This window comes from Zeus faber (genome assembly GCF_960531495.2).
Source record: "Zeus faber genome assembly, chromosome: 3".
In the NCBI taxonomy this organism is placed as follows: Eukaryota; Metazoa; Chordata; class Actinopteri; order Zeiformes; family Zeidae; genus Zeus; species Zeus faber.
In genome coordinates, this window is record NC_137190.1 from 4882903 (window position 1) to 4904586 (window position 21684).

At 46.4% G+C, this 21684-nt stretch overlaps 1 protein-coding gene across 1 annotated transcript in view; it reads left to right on the top strand.

The window, feature by feature from the left end:
* LOC307228414 (protein kinase C-binding protein NELL1-like) overlaps window positions 1-20730 on the top strand; it is a gene marked incomplete at both ends in the record, with an annotated part of 172036 nt that extends 151306 nt beyond the window's left edge. The window contains 5 exons of the mRNA XM_079998063.1: window positions 8720-8860; window positions 15394-15587; window positions 17551-17727; window positions 20220-20444; window positions 20680-20730. Coding sequence (XP_079854189.1) covers window positions 8720-8860; window positions 15394-15587; window positions 17551-17727; window positions 20220-20444; window positions 20680-20730 — 788 coding nt within the window. The remainder of the gene's footprint in view (window positions 1-8719; window positions 8861-15393; window positions 15588-17550; window positions 17728-20219; window positions 20445-20679) is intronic.
* Between the last annotated feature and the right edge of the window lie 954 nt (window positions 20731-21684).

Genomic DNA, 21684 nt, shown 5'->3' on the forward strand with positions numbered 1-21684 from the left:
GTATCATCACGGAGCGCAGATTCAGGAACCTGTAATCCATACCTATCACGACCAAACTGGACCCATGTTTTACAGCCTGCAGCTATTATTATTATTATTATGTTTATTATTATTAATATTATTATTATTGTTATTATTATTATTTATTATCAAATTTTTCATTTTATTTTATTTTTTTCAATAGAAAAAAAATGCTATTTCTCTTTGAGGAGGAAAAAAGTATATATCTATCAGAAAGTAGAGTTGACAGCAAGACAAATGGAACATTTGAGAGCTACCAAAATCCAACTCTGGATTTTTTTGGTGAATTTTTCGGAAGAAGAGCTAAAACCAGGGGGAACTACAGGAAAAGCGTGAAATACTACCTTGACTACATTTACAACAAAGTTGACCAAGCGAGTTGTGTCTCCGCTTTTACAGTTGCAGAAGCAGTAAATTGAAAATAAATGACTAACATAACACAGGATTGGTTTGGGTGGAAAATGGCCCAGCACCGTTGAAAAATGATTTGGTAAGAACCATTTTGGGGGTTGGGGGGGCGAATACAGATTTAGAAAATGAAAAACATCGACGGTGCTGGAGTGAGCAATTTGCTGTGGTGTGATGAAGAACAGCCCCCTTTTCCCCTCCTCGCTTCTAGTATCTCTCTCCTCTCTTCCTTTCCTCCTTTCTTTCCTTCCTTCTGCCTCCCTTGGCCTCCTCTTCTCTTCCTCCCAGCATGGACCAGCCCATAATCTCACTGATGAGTCTCTTCCCTGCGGCCCTGTTGGTCGGCGCTGGGAAGCCGCTCTAAGAGTGTCATTTACTGTTTCATTGCATCCCGGGGCCCCCTCCTCCCTCTCCATCTCCCTCCCTCTCCCCCTCCCATCCCTCGTCCAGTGGCCTCTCTCTCTTGTGTGGTAAAATGTGCCTCTCCTCGCATGGCTTCGGTGTAAAACCGCCTTTGTTCCAGGGGAGGTTAAGAGCATCTAAATATAACAGTGAGGGGGGGGAGCGAGGGAGCCCTTGGACTTCCCACCTTTTCCCGCTTTTCCCGCCTTTCCCTCCAGTGTCCTGATCATGTTCCACCGTGCGTCTGGAAGCCCCCGCGGCAGCCGCAGACCGGCCAGACGAGCTATGGCGAACTATGACTCCTTTTCCGCGACTGCGTGCTCTGGCTGCGACGTCGGTAGAATGACCTGGAAATGCGCAATCATTTGTTCGGGAGATTCCTCAAAAAGGAAAACAACGACTATTTCACTCTGACAAGGATTCTAGTAATTCGTCTGCGAAACGAATAACTTGCGGTGGAGTCATTCACAGGGAGCGCGAGTGAAAGCAGGAGCCCCTAAAAGTCTGCATCCAAGGGGGCCCCTCATTCTTTGCATCACAGAAGAGCAGGCGGGGCTTCAATTAGACACGTGGTCGAACGGGTATTTGCAAGATGGAAGCGCTCACATTAGATTCCAACTGGTGAGCTTCTGACAGAGCTGTGCCACCTGGAAAGTCTCAAATATGGATCATATGGATATTTAAAAAAAAAAAAAAGAAGAAGATCTGCCAAAAGTAGTTTTAGCTTCATTCTCACATTTGACCGTTTTCGATCGCAAGCGCTTTCATGACATAGTTGGTGATATCCTCATGATTCCAACAGAATGAGTTTTGTCTTCAGGTTTGGGAATGTTTTGGTTTTGCTGCTGCGGGACCTTCCTCTCAAAATGCACAAACAAAATCTGTGCACGGCTCGTGAAATTCAGGACTTGAGTACAGGGCAGCACTGACACACACACACACACACGCACGCGTGTGTATATACAGTATATATATATATATATAGTGTGGAGTGTGTAGTGTGTGTGTGTGTGTGTGTGTGTGTGTGTGTGTGTGTGTGTGTGTGTGTGTGTGTGTGTGTGTGTATGTGTGTGTGTATATATATATATATATATATATATATATATATATAGTGTGGAGTGTGTAGTGTGTATATACTGTGTGTATGTATATATATACATACACACAGTATATACACACGACAGTGTGGAGTGTGTCGCGTGTATATAGTGTGTGTGTGTGTATGTATGTATGTATATATATATATATATATATATATATATATATATATATATATATATATATATATATATATAGTGTGTATATCGTGTGTTTATATATATATATATATATATGTATGTATGTATGTGTGTATATATATATATATATATATATATATATATGTGTGTGTGTGGTGTGTATATAGTGTGTGTGTATATATTTATAGTGTGTATGTATGTATGTATATATATATATATATAGAGTGTGGAGTGTGATTCCGGATGGGAAAGGAAAGAGATTGTTAGTGGTAGTGCAGGACGATGGAAGATGCAGCAACATTTGTTTTACATGTTTTTTTTTCAGTGTCTGCCTCCAGCTTTCCACCAGCTGCTCCCCTTGTCCGTGTGGGCTCTTAATTGTATTTACACAATCCAGTTGTAGGACACACCACATATACCACCGGCACACTAACTAACTCAACAACTGGCGGCCTGTTGTTTCTCTTCGGGTTTATTTAGCTTCTGTTCCAGAAATGGAGGCGGGTGCTGCTGTGTGACAACCACCCCCACCCCCACCACCCCCACCCAGCACCAGAGAGCTGGCTTCTGCTGCGTTCACGTGTTGAGACACAAACCAAGATGTTATTAGGACGACACGCGGGCTTCAAGAAGCTGCACTTTTTAGTTGTCGGCTCAGCAGGGTGGTGGGACTGAGGGATCGCTAATTATGTGAAGATCTCAGGAGGCCGCAGCGTTCTACCAGAGGGGAGTCGTGGAAACGGTTCAAGTACTGGGCGGTCCCATCAGTAATTAACTCTCCCTCATATTCCCAGACGAAAAAGAAAAAAAAGCCATCCCTGCAAGGGGCAGAAGTGATGCCACGTCGCAAGTGCTTAGTGCCGTAGCTTGCATTATACAAGAGGCAAAGCAAAGAGAGGAACGCTGTCTGGTTCTTCTCCTGTTATTGGATCGAACAGTGATTGATTGAGCGTGTGCATTAGCGACACACCGTGGGTGTGGGTGTGGGTGTGGGTCTCTGGACGGGCGGGCGGGCGTGTGAAGTTGTGGCCGTGTGTTTAAAAAGCTACACCCAAGACTTTACTTGAGAAAGGTCACAACAGGCAGAAATCAGAGAGTGAAGGGAAATACACACACACACACACACACACAAGTAACAGAGTGACAGCATCCTGTTGGTCCGCTGTCATTATTGGCTGTGGAATTATCTTGTAATAGTGCGTCCTAATAAAGAGCGTTTGAGCGCCGATGAATCGGGTCAAAAAAGCAGTAAAAATAAACACATTCCTTTATGAGCGCGTGGCGGAACTTACTCTGACAGACATTCAGCCGGTGGAATGATTAACCTTTCGATATTTACTGCCGTGACTGTCTTTCAAAACCGTGTGTTGTGGCTTATTTCGCATCGTACGTGTATGTGTTCGGTCTTTAATGCGCCCTGGATGGACCAGGGTGCAGCCCTTTAACGTTGCTCGTCTTGGACGTCGTATTGTTCTGTTGCTTTGTTACTCTCAATTCCTTGTAGTTGCTCATTTTCAACATGATAAAAAAGGGAATCCTTCTGCCACAGGGTTGTTAGTGTGACATGTGGCATGACATGATAATTTAACGACTAACCAGTGGCACACGTTCAAGCGCATGGCTGAAGTGGTGAGTTAACACTTTAAACTCTTGTGGGGTCTGTGATGGGCGAAAGCAAGTATGATTTGAAGATGATGTAATATTTACACCGATCAGCCACAACATTAAAACCAGTGACAGGTGAAGTGAATAACATTGCTCATCTCTTTCCAGTGGGACCTGTCAAGGGCTGGGATATACGAGGCAGAAAGTGATCAGTCAGTTGATGTGTGGGAAGCAGGAAAAATGGGCGTGGTAAGGATCTGAGCCACTTTGACAAGGAGCACATTGTGATGCTGGACGACTGGGTCAACATTCAAGATTGAAGAGGTTTATTAGTCACATACATATTCATACTTCCATACATACATTATATGCAGTGAAATGTCTTTACAACGCACCCGGAGGTTATGCACAATAGTTACGAAACCGAAAATAATAGCTAACCCAATTTCTACCAAGCTAACTAACTGAAACAAACTCATTCCTAAAACGTGATGCAGTTAGTGAATAGAATAATATAAATAAAATACAAATAAAATAAGACTCAAAAAGATAATACAAAGTGGGGGTACAAAATAGATTTGATTTGTACAATACATTTGTATATACAGATATGAGCAGTAAAGCGCATATGAATAAAGTGAGGATGCAGATATACAGTACAGTATACAACAGTACGACACAGCAATACAGTAACACCAAACAGAACAGCAATACAGCGCAGTATGCAGTAACCCAGTACAGTGATACAGTATGCAGTACACTGTATGCTACATACAGTACAGAAGGAAGTGGGGCCTGTGGGTGTGTCTCAGTGCTTTTCATTAAGACCCCTGGTGAGTTCAGCATTGACAGTTCTTATGGCTTGCGGGAAGAAACTCAGTCTCACTCTCTCTGTCCTCGCTGTGTGACTGCGGAGTTGCTTGCCCGACTGCAGCAGATGAAACAATTCGTTGTTGGGTTAGTTAGGATCCTTCATGAGCCTACGGGCTCTGCTACTACACCTCCTGGTGTATAAGTCCTGTAGAGAGGGGAGGGCAGTCCCAATGCTATGTTCAGCTGAACGCACCACCCTCTGCAGGGCCCGCCTGTCCTGAGCAGTCAGTTCCCAAACCAGGCAGTGATTTTGCCTGTCAGGATGCTCTCCACTGCTTCACAGTAGAAGGACTTGAGGATCCTCACCAAGACCCTGAATTTCTTTAGTTGCCTGGGGTGGTAAAGACGCTGCCTCGCCTTTCTCACCAGAGTGTCTGTTCGTAAAGTCCATGTTAAATCCTCCGTGATGTGAACTCCCAGGTACTTGAAGCTGCTCACCCTTTTGACAGAAGTCCCATTAATCACCAACGGCACATGCGTCCTTGGTTGTAATCCCCTCCTAAAGTCCACAATCAGCTCCTTAGATTTGTTGACGTTCAGGAGTAGGGTGTTGTCCTGGCACCAGTGACAGGTCAGCCACCTCCTCACGGTAGGCCTTCTCATCGTCGTCGATGATCAGGCCCACCATGACTGTGTCGTCAGAGTAGTAGTGGACCCTGTGTGGGTCAGAGCATCTCCAAAACTACACGTCTTGTGGGGTGTTCCCGGTATGCAGTGGTTAGTACCTACCAAAAGTCTTACAAGGAAGTACGACCTGTGAACCGGCAACAGGCTCATGGACGCCCAAGGCTCATTGATGCACGTGGGGAGTGAAGTCTAGCCCGTCTGGTTCGATCCCACAGAAGAACTACTGAAGCACAAAGTGGTGAAAAGGTGAATGTTGCTATGATAGAAAGGTGTAGAACACACAGTGCATGGCAGCTTGCTGCGTATGGGAGTGCTCACAGTGTCCATGCTGACTCCTGTCCTCCACCCAAAGCACCTATAATGGACAAGTGAGCATCACAACTGGACCATGGAGCAATGGAAGAAGGTGGCCTGGTCTGATAAATCCCCATTTTCTTCTACATGTCTACATCTGTGGGATGTTCTGGAAGAACAAGCCCGATCCATGGAGGCCCCACCTCATAACTTCCAGGACTTATAGGATTTGCTGCTAACGTCTTGGTGCTGGATACCACAGGACACCTTCAGAGGTCATGTGGAGTCCATGCCTCCACGGGTCACAACTGTTTTAGCGGCACCAGGGGAGCTACACAATATTATTGGTTATTGGCGGTGGTTTTAATGTTGTGGCTGATCGGTGTAAGTATTAATTATGCGAACCTGATGATCAAGGGAAAGAACTACAACATAATAGATGTGATGCAATAAGCATGTCAACATAAGCTGGTGATGAGGTATCACTGAGTAGAGCGAGGTCAAGTGCTGAATAAACCTCAGAACAGAGCTTTTCATGGTGTTGGAGAGGTCAAACACGGAATCCATGAATGAGTAACAAATGAATAAATGTCTAAATCAAGTGTGTGATTCTCTGGAAGGATGAAAGTACTCTCTGCTTCAGCTCTGTAAAGGACGAACATCCAAAGTGGACCGTGTTCTGGTGGTGGAGTCGGCTGAACCCCTTGGGGATCCGCCACGGATCGCGAGGCGCACGGAGCAGCACTGTGAGCTTCAGGAGGTCCGAGCGTCAAAGTGTTATCTTTTAAGATGCTGATGTCCTCTGCCGCTTTGACTCTTCAGGGATAATGTTTTCACTTCATGCCAAAGAAAACAAACTATTATCAGCCCAGTCTGAGCGACGGCTCTCTGAATAACAGTCATTACAGGTGTTTTTCTTCATTTGAAGCATTTCTGAATTCTCTGATCCCTTCACACAGTTGGCACGGCAGCACTCCACCAGATAATGGATTATTTTTATTAGGCATTCAGTGAACCCAGTTTCATATATATTTTTAGTTCCATTTTTCCCTGAAGCTGAACCATCAGAAGGAAAAATATATATACAGTTTATATGTGTATGTGTGTGTATATATATATATATATATATATAGTCAGTTCTTCAAGTAGAAATTCTTAGGTAGCTACTGTGTTCAGTCTAGAACATATTGTGTGTAATCACTGGGTGCGTTGCATTGATATTTCACTGCATATATGTATGAAAGTATGAATATGTATAGGACGAATAAACCTCTTGAATCTTGAACATAGTATAGAGCCGAATTTTCAGATATTCGCTTAATCAATTAAAAAACGGACGCTCTCAAGATTAAATCATGTTGAATTGATTCATGATGAAAATCATGAAATGATGATGATGACAAACTCTACTGGATATTTGTTAATATAATGAATGGCAGAATACCCATACAGCCTTTACTGCAGTGCTTCCATGCCTCCTTCCTGTTGCACACACTGCGCTACATCCCATAATAATGAAGATGTTTCATTCTCTATTGTAATGGACTTTGGTAAGGTCCAGGTTTCACAAATTAAATCTGTACGTTACTCAAGAACAAAGCCTTACTAAACAAATTAAAATGACAGAAGAGACGCGAGGACAATATACTGAATTTCCCCCTGGGGATTAATAAAGTGTTATCTTACAAAGTGCAAGAAAACCTGTTCTGGTAGTTAGGAAACTCATTATTTGAGGCCTATTTGCAGTTTTTTGGGATTGAAGTTCTTAATAAACAGAGCTGTTGCGCCAAGCTGAATTTGGTGCAGAGTTGTATTTTGAAGAGTTTTGACAAACTGAACTCGCCTCGTCTTGACCTTCATTTCACTCCACTTTCAAGATATGCAAAATTAAAAATGCAGCATTCCCAAAGCAACCTCGTCAACTTACTTTAAAGGAAAACAAGCCCAAAACTCTTGTGCGGATCAGTTTGTTCTGCTGATGATAAAATAATTCACAAATGACAAGATGAAAGTCAAGTAGGGGGATTGAGAAGCGTATCCTATTTCCACCGTGTTCCAAAATTGACTTTAATCTCACCGTAGTACTTCATCTTTAATCTTGAAATGTCATCTTTATTCTCCAAATGTTGTTTATTCTCAGAATATATCATGGCTTTAATCTTAGCCTCTGGCCCAAATACCTTTCTGTATTGTGCAGTCTCACTCGTGGCTTTTTTTTGGTATGGACGGCACGTTCCCCCCACGGGCAGCGCAGCCCGCTTTGTTAGTCAAACTCCAAGTTGAATGGCGCGCGGTGCAGCCGGGCCGGTGTGATGTTTTAGTGGTTCTGGCAGCTGTTAGCCCCCCCCAGTCTCACAGGGCGACTGATGGCTGCACTCGGAACAGGAGCCGGTGGAGAGTTCTGACGAGCCGCCAGATCTCGGTCACCGGGGTTAAAGGGAGGCTGACTGCGGGGGCCGCCCCGAGCCGGCTGTGAGACCCTCCAGCGGGTCTGACCCTTCCTTCACGGGCAGCAAAATCGGACGGTTCATGAAGATGGAATGCATATGAATGAAGGGTAACAGAGTGTACGTACCCACTTCACATCAATAGACTATCCTTCTATCAAAGCCACGTGTTCTATTAAAAAGCACTCTTGTCACTAACGCTGGGTGCGATGGAGGAAATAAATTCAGCGGCCTGTGGACGGAGCGACAGGTCCAGCGCCGCTAATGAGCCCCCGACGATCGATAATCAGACAGACAGCCAAGTTATCGGGCCGAGCCCCGCAGGCCGAAGCACGTGCGCGGAGCGTCGCAACTCGCCCAGAGCGCCGGAGTTACAGCTGAGCTTTGCACGGGGAAAGAAGAGCGGAGCGGCAGAGGAGGCGCAGAGCTCACCCCATGCATAATGGATGAGAGAGGTTTTACAGCAGACCCACAGGCTCGTGGGCAGAGAGAGAGAGAGAGAGAGAGAGAGAGAGAGAGAGAGAGAGATCGGATGAGGCTCAATCCTGGATCAATTAAAAAATGTTCTGATGCCAATCACTCAGAGCGAGTGCCGATGATGGAAAAAATAGTTCTCCTTAAACCTGCACAGACCAAAGAGGGAAACAATTTGAAATGGAAGAACAAAAGTTTTCAAGTTTTTCCCAAAGTAGTTCACTGGTGTGTGTGTGTGTGTGTGTGTGTGTGTGTGTGTGTGTCTGTGTGTGTCTGTGTGTGTTTATGTCTGTGTGCGTGTGTGCGGGCGCTGCCCCTTTCCGTCTGCAGATATCGACGAGTGTGCAGAGGGCCTGATCGACTGCCACAACCACTCCCGCTGTGCCAACCTCCCGGGCTGGTACCACTGCGAGTGCAGAAGCGGTTTCCATGACAATGGCTCCTACCTGCTGGACGGCAGCTCCTGCACGGGTGAGCACCTCGTGTGGAGACACTCAAGGTTTCTTTATTTGTTACGTACAGTCATGCAAGGGCGGTGCATTGAAATGATAATAAGTTTATTTATATAGCAACTTTCAAAAACCAGGTCACAAAGTGTTTTGCAAACAGTAGATCTGCCTAAAATTGTGTTTTTTTTAAAATGACATTTCGGTCCTTCCAGAACCTTGAGGTCCTGATTACCTCAAGGATTCCTCTGAATTTAAGTCTCTTACCGTTATCAAGGACCTGATGATGCCTTAGACCGATGAAGTCAGATCCATTGACAGGAAGCTAGGGTTGAGATGATGTCTCTTCTCTTATTGGTTCGTCTGAGTCGTTTGGCTGCATAGTTTTTGAGGTGTAACACTTTCTAACAACTTGGGAGACGAAAAAACTTTTGAGAGAAGTTTTAGGTATTTTGCAGAGCCCTGTGACATGACTGGAATGTGTTATCGTGTTAAATAACGACACCTAGATTTCTGGAGCTGGAAGTGTTATTGGGGGTTAATGACTTGAGGTGTGCAGGAGGTGTAGGAAGCATCTTAAAATGTCCTACGTTCTTGCCGCTCGCCAACCTCCTCACATCTCCGTCCCGCTGCTCCGCACCCCCCGTGGCTCTCACGAGCGCCGTCCCAAGCGGTGCGCTGGTTGCCGTCGGCTTTTCTGCTTTTATCCGACCTGGTTACAGGGTGGGGTGACGTGGGAGGAGGGGGATCTCTGTGTGTGGGTCAAGCCCCTCAGGGAGGCTGAGCGGCGTTCCTTTCACTTTACCTTGAAAACCCACGGCCTCTCCCTGGAACACACATGATGCGCACTGTCAAATGAAGTATTTATGAGGAACGAGAGTCAGGCCCACAGCGAGCGTCCGAGGGTTTGTCATGTTCCTTCCGTCTGTTACAGAGAGCGAGAGACAGGCTCACTTAAAACAGAGTTAAGAACTTATGTCAGCCTTATATATAATATACTGTACATAATCATATATATACTGTAAAAGCAACATTATCTATGTCAGCTTTATATACAATATACTGTATATAATCAGTTATATACTGTTAGTGCAACATTAGCTATGTCAGCTTTATATACAATATACTTTTTATAATCATATATGTGACCCACCGCGCATTTCTAAAATGGCCAGGAGCAGCCAAATAAGTTGGAAAAAAAGGAAAATTCGATTTTTCCAGATTCGTGTTCCTTTGTGTTTGTTTGTTTTTTTATCTCTCAACGTTTTTTCGAAACCGAGTTTGATTTATAAATAGTGGAAAAATGTTAAACCGTGGAGTTTAATATTCCCGTTACTTACCACGACGCTGAAGAGCGCTGAACAATGACGATCGATGGTTTGCTTTAAAGAGACCTTCCAGGTGAAGATCATTCCTCCATATTCCATGTGAAGTGAAGTCACAATGTGAAACCGTTTTGATAGAGTTCAACTTTTAAATGGTACTACTTTTACACACACGGAGCCACTGTTGTGAAACGGCACCTACGTCACTTCCGTAAACAGACGGTTAAAGCGCAGCACGGAGCTGTTGCATCTCACTTGTCTGTCAAAATGTTCTTCTGCGTATCGTTATGGATTACGTGAAGCAGGGGGAGGAAGCTCCACCCGCTCCTAATCTAACGGGAATATTAAACTCCACTGTTTAACATTTTTTTACTATTTATAAATCAAACTCGGTTTTGAAAATACGTTGAGAGATTAAAAAAAACAAAAAACACAAAGGAACACGAATCTGGAAAAATCGAATTTTCCTTCAAGAAAGTTTTTGTTCAACTTATTTGGCTGCTCCTGGCCTTTTTAGAAATGTGCGAGATGGCAAGTTTAGCTGTGGTGGGTCATATATATTCTAGTACTGCAACATTATCTATGTCAGCTTTATATACTGTATAATACTATATACTTTCTGTTGGATGTGAATCCTACTGAACTTTAAAAAGAGAGTAGTACTAAGGAGACGGAAAGGCTAAAAGAATAAAAAATGGGATAAGGTCAAATGTGAGAGAGAGGTAAGACTATGACATCCTATAATATCCCACCAGGCGCCGTGCCTGACGACTCCCATCCCGTGGGATTACTCGGGAGGCAGAGCGCACAGTGAGCGAGCTAATCATGTGATGAAATATTAACCCCCTCGCCGCCGCCGTGCAGGTACGGTTCAGACACCATGTTGCCGCAGATGGTGCTACGACAACGCCCCCACCCGCACCGGCTATAAATAAAGCTCTTTGGTGCCGTCATGTTGCCTTAGCTGAACCAACATCCACTTTGCACAGGTATAAATGGTACGCAGTATTCGGCATCGTCGGTGTCACGCGCAGCAGTAGTTGTACCCTAATGTGGGTATTGGAGTTATTTGAGAAGAGCCTTCGGACAAAGATGTTCACACCTCGAAATATGATTTTCATAAAACAATCGTTAGGACGTGAGTTTGCGTTGTGAGGAGAAAATGTTACTGGTATCACTCCTTCTGACTTTGCAACGTTTATAAAGTAGAATTGCGTGTGTGTCTGTGTGTGTGTGTGTGTGTGTGTGCATCCTGACATGCATGTTGGGTTTGCGCTTCCTGTGTGTTTACATGTTTGTATAAAGCCCCCCCCCCACACACACACACACACACACACACACACACACACACACACACACACACACACACACACTGTTGAGTCCCGGTCCTGCAGCCAACGGGGGGGAAATAAGTATGAATGACAATTTAACAGGATTTTCTCCCTCCCCAACATCCCAGCAACAGCCTCTCTGAGTCAGAACAAGTCTGCGGTAATGAGCGGGTGAAGCCGGCTCACGGCGCTGCCGGGTTAACCTCGCCGGCGGTCGTAAATTTAACTCGAGGCGTGCGCGACAGCCACGTCGGGGGGTGGTCTTCACCAGAGGGATTAGGGAAACGAAAAGGAACCGCCCGGGGGACAGCGTCTGCCATCCCACTGCGTATTTTTGTCTGCGTCCGTGCACTAAGCGGGGCGACGACCTGTCATACGCTCGCACCCAGGACTGATTCGTCATGTGGTGTGATCCACAGAAGCGCGTCAGGGAGTCGAACGGGTTCGGTCAACCGGCGCTTGGGAAAAGAAAAAAGAAAAAGAAAAAAAAACGGAGACACGTCTCCCGCTGGAGGCTGCAGAGGGACTAAAGTTGCACCGACCAATGCGACGCTTTAAACACGTGCCTTTCAGTGCCTGCAGCAGGTGTGACGTCCATGGCTGTGTAGACTTAAATTGTCCCATTATTTGTTCAATACTCGATTTTGAAAAATATTCCAAGAGATGATAGAAAGGTGGATGTGTGAAAATGTTGTTTTTTATGCAGTTGTGATATAATTGCTTGTTTATACAGACTTTTTTAATACGATCTCTATGTAGCTGTTGATTGCCTCTTGGCTCAGAGCCAATGAAACGGCGTCGCTTTTGATAGCAACTGATGCGCGTTGGATCCTAAAAAAAATCGAAATGTTTCCCTCAGCGATTCTGTGCAGGGATGCTTGTTAGAGAGGGGAGATAGCTCTCGCTGTCGGTTCTAAATCTTCTGGCATCGTGTTTTGTGTTAACGTGTTCGGCGGCGTTTTGCCGTGTTGGCGTGTTCCATGTTACAGCATCTGTTGTCTCGTGGCGTTTCGGGAATCTTATTAGGAAGGAATTTCAGACGACCAATCTGACAATCTGTTGTGTTGCTCTGTGGTGCTGATTTTGTCACATGTTTCACGTTGGGTTGCAGGGTGTATCATGTTTGTTGAATACCGTTTTTCCTCAAATATAAAGCGCTAGCCAACTAAAAAGCGGGCCTCTTATAAATGCCGGGGGCGTGGTCTCCACAAAAAAATACAACCTACCTCAAATACAGCTGTTCCGCACGCTGTTTCGGTGCGGAGCTCTGCCCCCAAACAAAGCAAATAAAAATAGTGTGTTTTAATTGTAGATGTATTTAATTTACTCCGTTTCCTACCTCTGCGCTTCTTCGGGTAAATGCCCAGCCCTGAGCGCTCTCGCTCTCCAGCGCTCCAAGCAGGAAGTGGTGCATTCAGGGCGAACTCGGAAAACTGTAATTCCCCCGTCGGCTACCACCACAAGTGTGGCTTTTAGGGTAGTTGCTGGCTCTCTATTTTCACCATGCATGTGTTTGCATGGCATGGCACCCAGACGGAATTTTGATTTAAAATTCATGCTAAAATATGTTCAAATATACTTACTAAGCAGTGGGGATTAGATATAAAAGCCTGCCTCTGATTTAAGCCTGCTTCTAATAAAGACCTGGTACCCTCTGCAGTTGAGGTAAATAAAGGCCCCGGTCACGATTTGAGGGATGCATTTTGTTCTCATGCATTTTTGTGTTTGTGTTGTTCCAAAAGATAGTTCGCTACATCCGGATTCGTGTGTTTCTCCGGTTGGTAAACTGTACATACATAACAAACACAATGAATGGCTGTTTCTTTAAAAAGTGACAGCTTTTCTTTCTTTTCTTTTTTTTCACCAAAATAATCGAACAGATTACCACTTTTAAAATTGGGTGATGTTAATTTGTATCGAGTCACGCTGCGATGCTTTGTCATACTTAGTTGTTGACGCTGTGGTGCATGACGGCGTGTCAGGACTCTCTGCCGCAGCAGCGGTGCCTCTGCTTTATTGTCCTGTCTGAGGGCTGAACGGCTGCATCTCAACACATTTATTATCCCGACGCCCCGGGAGGGACAGGTGGCTTAAGTAAACAGATTGTGCATAAAGATGAGGATAATGCTCCTCAAACTCCCACTGTCTGCTGGCGTGATCGTGCACTCTCTGTATCTATACTTGTCTGTCCATAAGCTGTCCATAAGCACAGTTTAAAATGAGAAACTGAGCTTTCTGAAGCTCACTTAATTACCAACAAATGCGTCCTCAGAGGCGACTGTTCGTCTTGTGCGGACCCCGTGTGTGTGTGTGTGTGTGTGCGTGCGTGAGCGACCGCACCTCGAGCGTCTCCGCCGCCCGGCGTCGGCCCACACCGGTCCCTCTGCTCCCGTGGAAGCCGGCGCACGTCTTTCACGCCCGGCGCGTCCGGGAGGTTCATGAGAAGCATTTAATCCTTCAGCGACGGAGGGATGTCCGTCGCGCTGATGGGGGATTTGGTTTGGAGTATGCAAATGATTCGTTGCCATCACAATAAATTCGCGGGCAGAGCTGTGTTCCTCCCGTCCGGTCGGGCGCCCCTCGATGCGGCGACCAATTAGGGTGTGTGTTCAGCGGCGTGTCGCGGGGAGCCCCGACTCCGAGCCCGGCCAGCTCTGCTCCCAGATTGCACTCTCATCACTCACTGCCGCCGAGAACACAATTAAAAGTTAAGGCGAGGGAAAAAACACACACACACACACACACACACACACACACACACAGGCTCCACAAATTGCTTTTTTAAAAGCCCTTTGTGCTCGTACTTCTGGATGGTTTGGCGCTGCCAAGCGGCTCCGGGCGGCGGGTGTCGCACCGCCGTGTGGGAGGGTTGATCACCTCTACTTACAGGACTCTCACAGGTGCTTGGTGTGTCGTCAAACAAAGGACGCAGTGTGGGCTTTTCAAAGGGCTTGTGGAAGGTTTTTGAACCCTTGGTGCATGTTGTGTTTCCAGTGGGGTTTTTGTTTTTTTGTTTTTTCACGTATGCCCTTCATTCTGTTATATATACCGTTACTGCAACATTATCTTTGTCAGCCTTATATATAATATATTTTACATAATCATATATATGCTGTAAATGCAACATTATCTATGTCAGCTTTATACACAATATACTGTATATAATCATATATATACTGTTACTGCAACATTATCTATGTCAGCTTTATATATAATACTTTATCTAATCCTAAATTCTTTCTGTTGGATGTGAATGACTTGGTGAATGTGGTGTTTCCAGTGGGGGGGGGGGGGGACACGTATGCCCTTCATTCTGTTAGGTGTGAAATATTAAAACGAGGAATCCACATTTTATTCTCTTTCACAGGTTCACAACTGATTTCTATGGAGGCTGCTCAACATTTGACGTTAAAATCGTTAAATTCATGTATTCATGGAAGAAGTTCTCGGACCTTTCACTTACTGCAAGTAGAACAAATACCCTGACACAGAACGACTCTCGTAAAGTACCACGTTGACATAAGTCAAAGTCTGCAAGTACTGTTAAATGCAATTAAAGTACTCAAACAACCCTGCAAAAGCCACAAGGCAGAGGAGAGGTGTCACAGCTTCACATCTGTTTGTGTTAATTGTTCTTTTCAAGTCACTTCATTATCTTCGTCGGCCTCAAACGACTTTAAAGATCCGCTTCAGAACTGAACCTTTTTGCAACCGAGGATTTCAGAGGGAGCGGCCGACAAAATGCCTTCGAGTTAAGGAGGAAAGGTCATCCGGGGGCGCGGTCGCCCCTGCTCAGTCACAGGTTTTACCGCCGAGGGGGAAGGGGGGCGACGTCCGGGGCGGAACCCCTCGGCCCCCTCGGCACCGGCGCTGACGGGCCCCCCGGCTCCGTGTGCTTTCAGACGTGGACGAGTGCAGCCTGCAGACGCACACCTGCTGGAACGACAGCGTGTGCGTCAACCTCCCCGGCGGGTACGACTGCGTGTGCGCGTCCGGGCCGGGCTGCAGCGGCGACTGTCCCCAGGAGGCGCGGGTGCGACGCAACGGCGAGGACTGGAGGCCGGGGTTCGATCACTGTGCCGTGTGCTCCTGCAAGGTACCGCCACCCACCCACGCACGCACGCACGCACACACACACACACACACACACACACACACCTCACTGATAATGAATTAACACCAATTTTTCCCGATATAAACCATACGGATACGATGAAGTTGGAGCGCTCACGCGGACTGATTCGAGGGTGATACTGTTGTGCTTGTTTATTCATGTCATTGGCAAACATCCAGTTTCAGAGAGGCCGGAGATTTGTCCCCAAATGTTGATATTGGACATTTTTATGGGTGGCTGTTAATTTGTGTTTGCGTATTCCGATCCTATAAGTGGCCATCTGTTATTTAACAGTGAGACGGACAGCTGGAGAGGAAGGCGGTCAGTGTTGCCAACAACACTTAGATTATTACCAACGCACTGCTTTTTGTTCGACTTTCCTCTTTTATCGTTGTGATATTCCGTTGGTTTTGTCTGAACAGATTCCTGCAGAGTTTTTACTTTTTTGTAAAGATGTTCTCTAATGTTTGGTGCAGCACAGAGGCACCTTCATGACCTTTACCTGTTATTTGTTATTACCGGTATCAGCCGTCCAAGGCGTCGGGCTGAATCATTTTCTCCCCCTCGGATGTATTGAAGGAAGGTCTCTGGTCCCGGCGCTCGGCAGCAACGCCGCGGTTCGACTGATGAGACTCGCTCCGGGAGAGCGCAGTAAACACCAGGCAGCGCAGACCTATTTCTGGTGGAAGATGTCTCAAGGCTTCAGACTCTTTAACGTCGTTTTTTAATTCCTTTTTCTTTTTTCCTTTTTTTTCTTTGCCGCATTTTGGCTTATATCTCTGGTAACTTATTAACTCGCACTGCTGTGGCTCTGCTGCTGGGGTGGAGGCTCTGTGCTTCAGCTGAGCGGTGGATCACATTTCTTTTGGTTATGGCTGCCCTGATGAGTGCAGGGAGCGTCTAAGATAAGATACGAAAAACATTTGAAAACAATTGAAAAATTGAAAAATTGTCCAAATGGGTTTGCCCTGAACTTTGAGGCTGCCATTTTGGTTCGAAGGAAAGTTAAACTCAGTGTTCTGGCGTAGTTGAGGTCTCGCTGCTGGTTTTGCAGAACGGCAAGGCCGTAACCGTAAAGACCAACACCATTAAGGTCCAGGGATATTAGACTCAGCGGTTACTGGGGATAGTCAGTACGCGGCGATAAAACATCGGATGTGTATCGCCCTTTTAATGGTATGCAGGATATTTTAACAGCTCCCATACATTTTCTAACAGCCATTTTATATGAGGTTTTTACACTGTCATTACACTCTACTCCCCAGACGAGCCGCTTGCCAGGCATGCTAAGTAAAATGGACCATAAAAAACTCACTGTGAGGAGAGCGCAAGACACGAGCGTGTGCGGATGGGTTTCCTCTGCATTGGACTTTATGGAAAGCACCGGCGTGTTGCACTGGTGGCGTCGGAATACTCACAGAGAAACAGGGAAAGGAGAAGGGGGCAGGAAGGGTCAAACTGAACCCTGACCCACTGAACAACGGTCTGATTCATCCAGATATCACACGGTTGGGTTGGTCAGGGTCAGAGTTAAACTTTCTGGTTCACTCCCTCGCTGTAACATCATGAGTACACTTTGTGTTGAGTATACTGACAACTAGGGGCGTCGTGGTATCGTGCCCCGAAATACATACACCACAGGGCAGAACCACCGATCCAAAAACGATGACTTGTAATTGTTTTTGCACATTTCAGATAACATACAGAGATAAAACGGCAATCTTCTAGCCATCATTTGTTTCCCTTCAAACCTATGTTAAAAATGTCATCCTGTCATCAGAGGTCACCCTCCTAACGGTCATTTCATTTGTAATATACTGCTTGAAAAAATACAAAAACCAGGGAGTTGCTATTTTGGATATTAACTCCGCCCTAAAATAGCCGTCACGCCGCTGACTCTGGGGCGTCTACATCAAACCGCTCTCTGTCTTCGTTGGGCGGCTAGGACGGCCAGACGTACTGCAGGAGGAGACCCTGCAACTGCGGAGACCCCGACGAGAACCTGAGCTGCTGTCCGAGCTGCGACAAGCGACCGAGCAGCCGGTGCCTGGACCAGAACGGACGAACACTCTACCGCAGCGGCGGGTCTTGGCTCTACGGCTGCCACCAGTGCCACTGCATGGTCAGCACGGAACCGCACGCACACAAACACACACACACACGCACACGTACACACACACACCTTCATGTCACACCCCAGACAGTAATACAGAGCTGGGTTCCTGGTGCAGTCTCCTGTTGACGCGCGTGTTTGGTCACTGTTCTGCTGCGTAATTATTGTAAATATTAGCAACAATTGTAAACACCTGTTTGTCCTGTACAGTCCTACACTGCATCTCTGTATATATTAACTGGATGGATAGACAGACAGACAGACAGACAGATAGATAGATAGATAGATGAATGGATAGATAGACAGATAGACAGATAGACAGATAGATAGATAGAGGATATTTGACCCCTATAGCACAAACGTGTATAAAATACATTCAAGGACATACAAGGATTCCACGTATATTTTCAAAAACAGGCAAATATATTAATTCTATACTTTTCAATACTCATGAGAATCTTTCAAACATCTCTTGGCGATAGTGTTATTACATTTTGAAAATATTGTGATATAATTATAATACTATTAATAATAATAATAATGTTGCATGAAGAAACTAGTCATATTGGAAATGTTATATTCGATGTTTGACTGAGCACCATGTTGTGGAAATGCCCAGTGTCACAACACGCAGACCACACATTTACTGTAGAGGCAGCTGTTTGTTTGTGCTGTTTCCTTCTAGCCATCGCCGTTGTGTGCAGAGCGGTCTCCTTGATTTACCTACAAACTGCGGGAGACGCTGAACTGCACTACCACCCTCTATCCAGTCCAAATATTATGAGACAAAGGCGTAATGGCTCATGCATAAATTGCGCTGTCGCTGGCAAACCGATTGAATTCAGAGCTCTAGGCCTGGACGTGGCTGCCGCACTCAGCTCAGCACTCTTCGCTCCATGCGTCCCTGAGTTTTCTGTTATTTGTCATTCTGATGAATGAATTCCAAATTATATCCCAATTCCTTCCCTTATCCACAATGATCAACTCCAAAATCAGTGGCGCCGCGGTTGTTCAGCTTTGCTGTTGTACCATTTAATGTCCTCTCAGAATACCAAATAAATTGAATGAGAAATTAAGTGCTGAGCAGCGGAATGAAAGGTGTTTCAGCCACCACTCATGTTGGCTGAAACATTAAGTAGACATTAAATAACAAACAAAGAATACTGCGTCTGGAAATAGAGCGCAGAAAACGACCGGTTTGTGATTTATAATCTGAAGGATCCATACTGATGACAGAAAGCTTCCTCGATAATTGTTCCCGCTGTGCCATGAACACATTCCTTTATGAATCTGTGGCTCAGACAACCTTTAATGTATATATTTGAATGTTTATATAAAAAAAAAAACACACACAAACTGTGAAATACATTTTCAGCCATTCAGTTATGTATGATGATGTATTCTTGGATTTCGTTCCAGCACAGCTCGTATGAACCTAAATGGTTGCAAAAGGTTTTCCTTAAACAAATTGATAATTAGGGGGCGTCACACACTTGTCCCTATATGCTTCAAGGAGAGAACCTCAAGTAGAGCCCTCATCAATCTCCATGAACAGCTCCAAATGGCTGAGTTGGTACTGAGCTACGCCAACAGCCAAAAGTGCCAGCGCAAATATTGCACTGAGGTTACCGAGCATGCACCCTCCTTCGCCAATCTTTCGTTGAAGCAGGTCCTCTACACCCCACGCCCAGCAACCTCAGTCGACCACTGTTCCATGTTGACATGCCCGGGGGCTCCCCTCTGCCCCGAACTGCCACCACCAATACAATGATGATACCAATGTAAGCAACAGACATATTTTGTGAGATCTAAAGTGGCCTAGGCAAGGCCTGGAAAGCAGCATAGCTTTGTGTCTGCCTGCAATTATCGTTTCACCCCGCTTTTCCTTTTGTGTGGAAGCGCGCATGTGTGCATCTTTACGGTCTCAGGTGCATCTACGAGATACTCTGCCGTGGCCTTCTGCTGACGGCTCTAGTAATTACCACCTCTCTAATTAGACATGTGGCACCGACTGCCGTGGCAACGGTCCTCACACCTCTGCAGGGTGTGAGTTGAACACCTAATTGCAGCTGCTGGGTCCCTGGAGTCTCCTGGGTCCCCACGGCCACGCACGGAAATACACCGTACACAGCACCACAAAGCTTGCAAAAGACACTATCCAGGTATCCAAACAAAAGACAGTGTTGAAATAGATAAAAGTAGGAATGACTGGCTGACACCAGGTGACACCAGACTATCTAGAGACACTGCATCAATATTTTCTTAGCTTGCACATATACTGAGGACCTATAATGGAAACATTTTTCATGTAATATTGGATCAATGAAAGTGAATCACACCGACATTCTGCCCAAAAGGGCTTTGGGTGGGATGAGGTTGTTAATACCTTCCATAAAATCCCAAAAACAACCTTATTATCACCAGAACAATTTCCCTTTGCGAAGCACAGGTTCTTTCTCTCTTGACCCTCTTTGGTGTGCGTGTTTCTCTGTTGTCTCAAGGAGGGAGAGGTGGAGTGCTGGCCACTGGCGTGCCCTGTGTTGACGTGCGAGTACACGGCCGTGGCGGAGGGCGAGTGCTGCCCGCGCTGCGTCACGGACCCCTGTCTGGCCGACAACCTTTCCTATGACATCAGGCAGACATGCCAAGACCCTGCCGGCGTCAGCCGCCTCAGCGGTGACTCGTGGCATATGACCAACTCGCCCTGCACCACCTGTATGTGTAAGGTAGGCAAGAGTCACCATCTTGGGCATCGTACTCTGCAACAACCAGTCACTCGCATGAGGCATGGAAGGTTTACATGCATACAAATAACCCCAGCGACACACATATACACCTGAAGATAACCAAGGCAGAATACAGAGGTCTGCTGTAGCTTCCCACATGCAGAAACCTGAGTGCGCAGCATGTACTGACTACTAATAATGAACCTTTCTATCCCTCCAAACCCTGTGTGTTCAGAATGGGAACGTCTGCTGCTCGGTAGACCCAGAATGTCTTCAGAACAACTAGAGACTCCTCGGGAAGACCTCCTCCTCCTCCTCCACTCTGCTCCTTCCTGGACCGCCGCTCTCATTCCATGTGACAGCTCTTAACCTTTGGATTCCTACTCACATGCATGTGCCCGAGCTTGGGCGCGTGCACGCACACGCGCACGCACGCACACACACACACACGCACACAGACGCACACATACACACACACACACACACACACACACACACACACACACACACACATGCACACACACACACACATTCTGGAGAGACTGCTGAGCATTAAGGTGGGGAGTCGGGCTCTGATGACCCCTAATGAGTTGGGGGAGCTTGTGCGTTAATGACTCAGTGTCACTGGAGGAGACCCAGACCCGTTCAGCAGTCCGCTCACTCGCTCTCGCCACGGCCACTGTGCATTGTTCTACCTGCGTGTTCCATTTCACCACATTTCCTCGGGTGCTCCGGAGCTTCTTCCAGCCAAGTGTGACGAGTCGCGTCCATGAAAATGTGCAGCCTCTCGTGCGGGCGTCGATGTTAGCCTGCCTCTCGCCTGCGTGTCACCCGGTCTCTGTCTGCCGCGTCTCTAAAAGTTCTCCGACGGGCGTCTCAGCCAAAAAGTGGACCGTTGGAGCCAGAGGAACGGCGCCAAACAGGTTGCTGCCGGCCAGCGCGAATCACCTGCCCGAGCAGCTCAACGGGCAGCTCGAGCCAGTCCAGCAGCGGTGACCTCCGGTTCTCAGCCCGCGGGTGGCGCTCGGCGGCTGGGCGACCCGGCGGAAGAGCTCCCTGGTGCTGAGGCGCCATATTAGTGTGGATATCCTTTAAGCGGTGAGACAGGGGAAGTGACCGGGAGATTGGAGATAATTAAGGCCTGAATGTGAGAATGCCAGAGGTCACAGGGGGTCACGCCTGTTTACATACGGCCAGGCTTATTAAGGCAGAAGTTGCCAGTGCTCTTTCCGCGACGGTC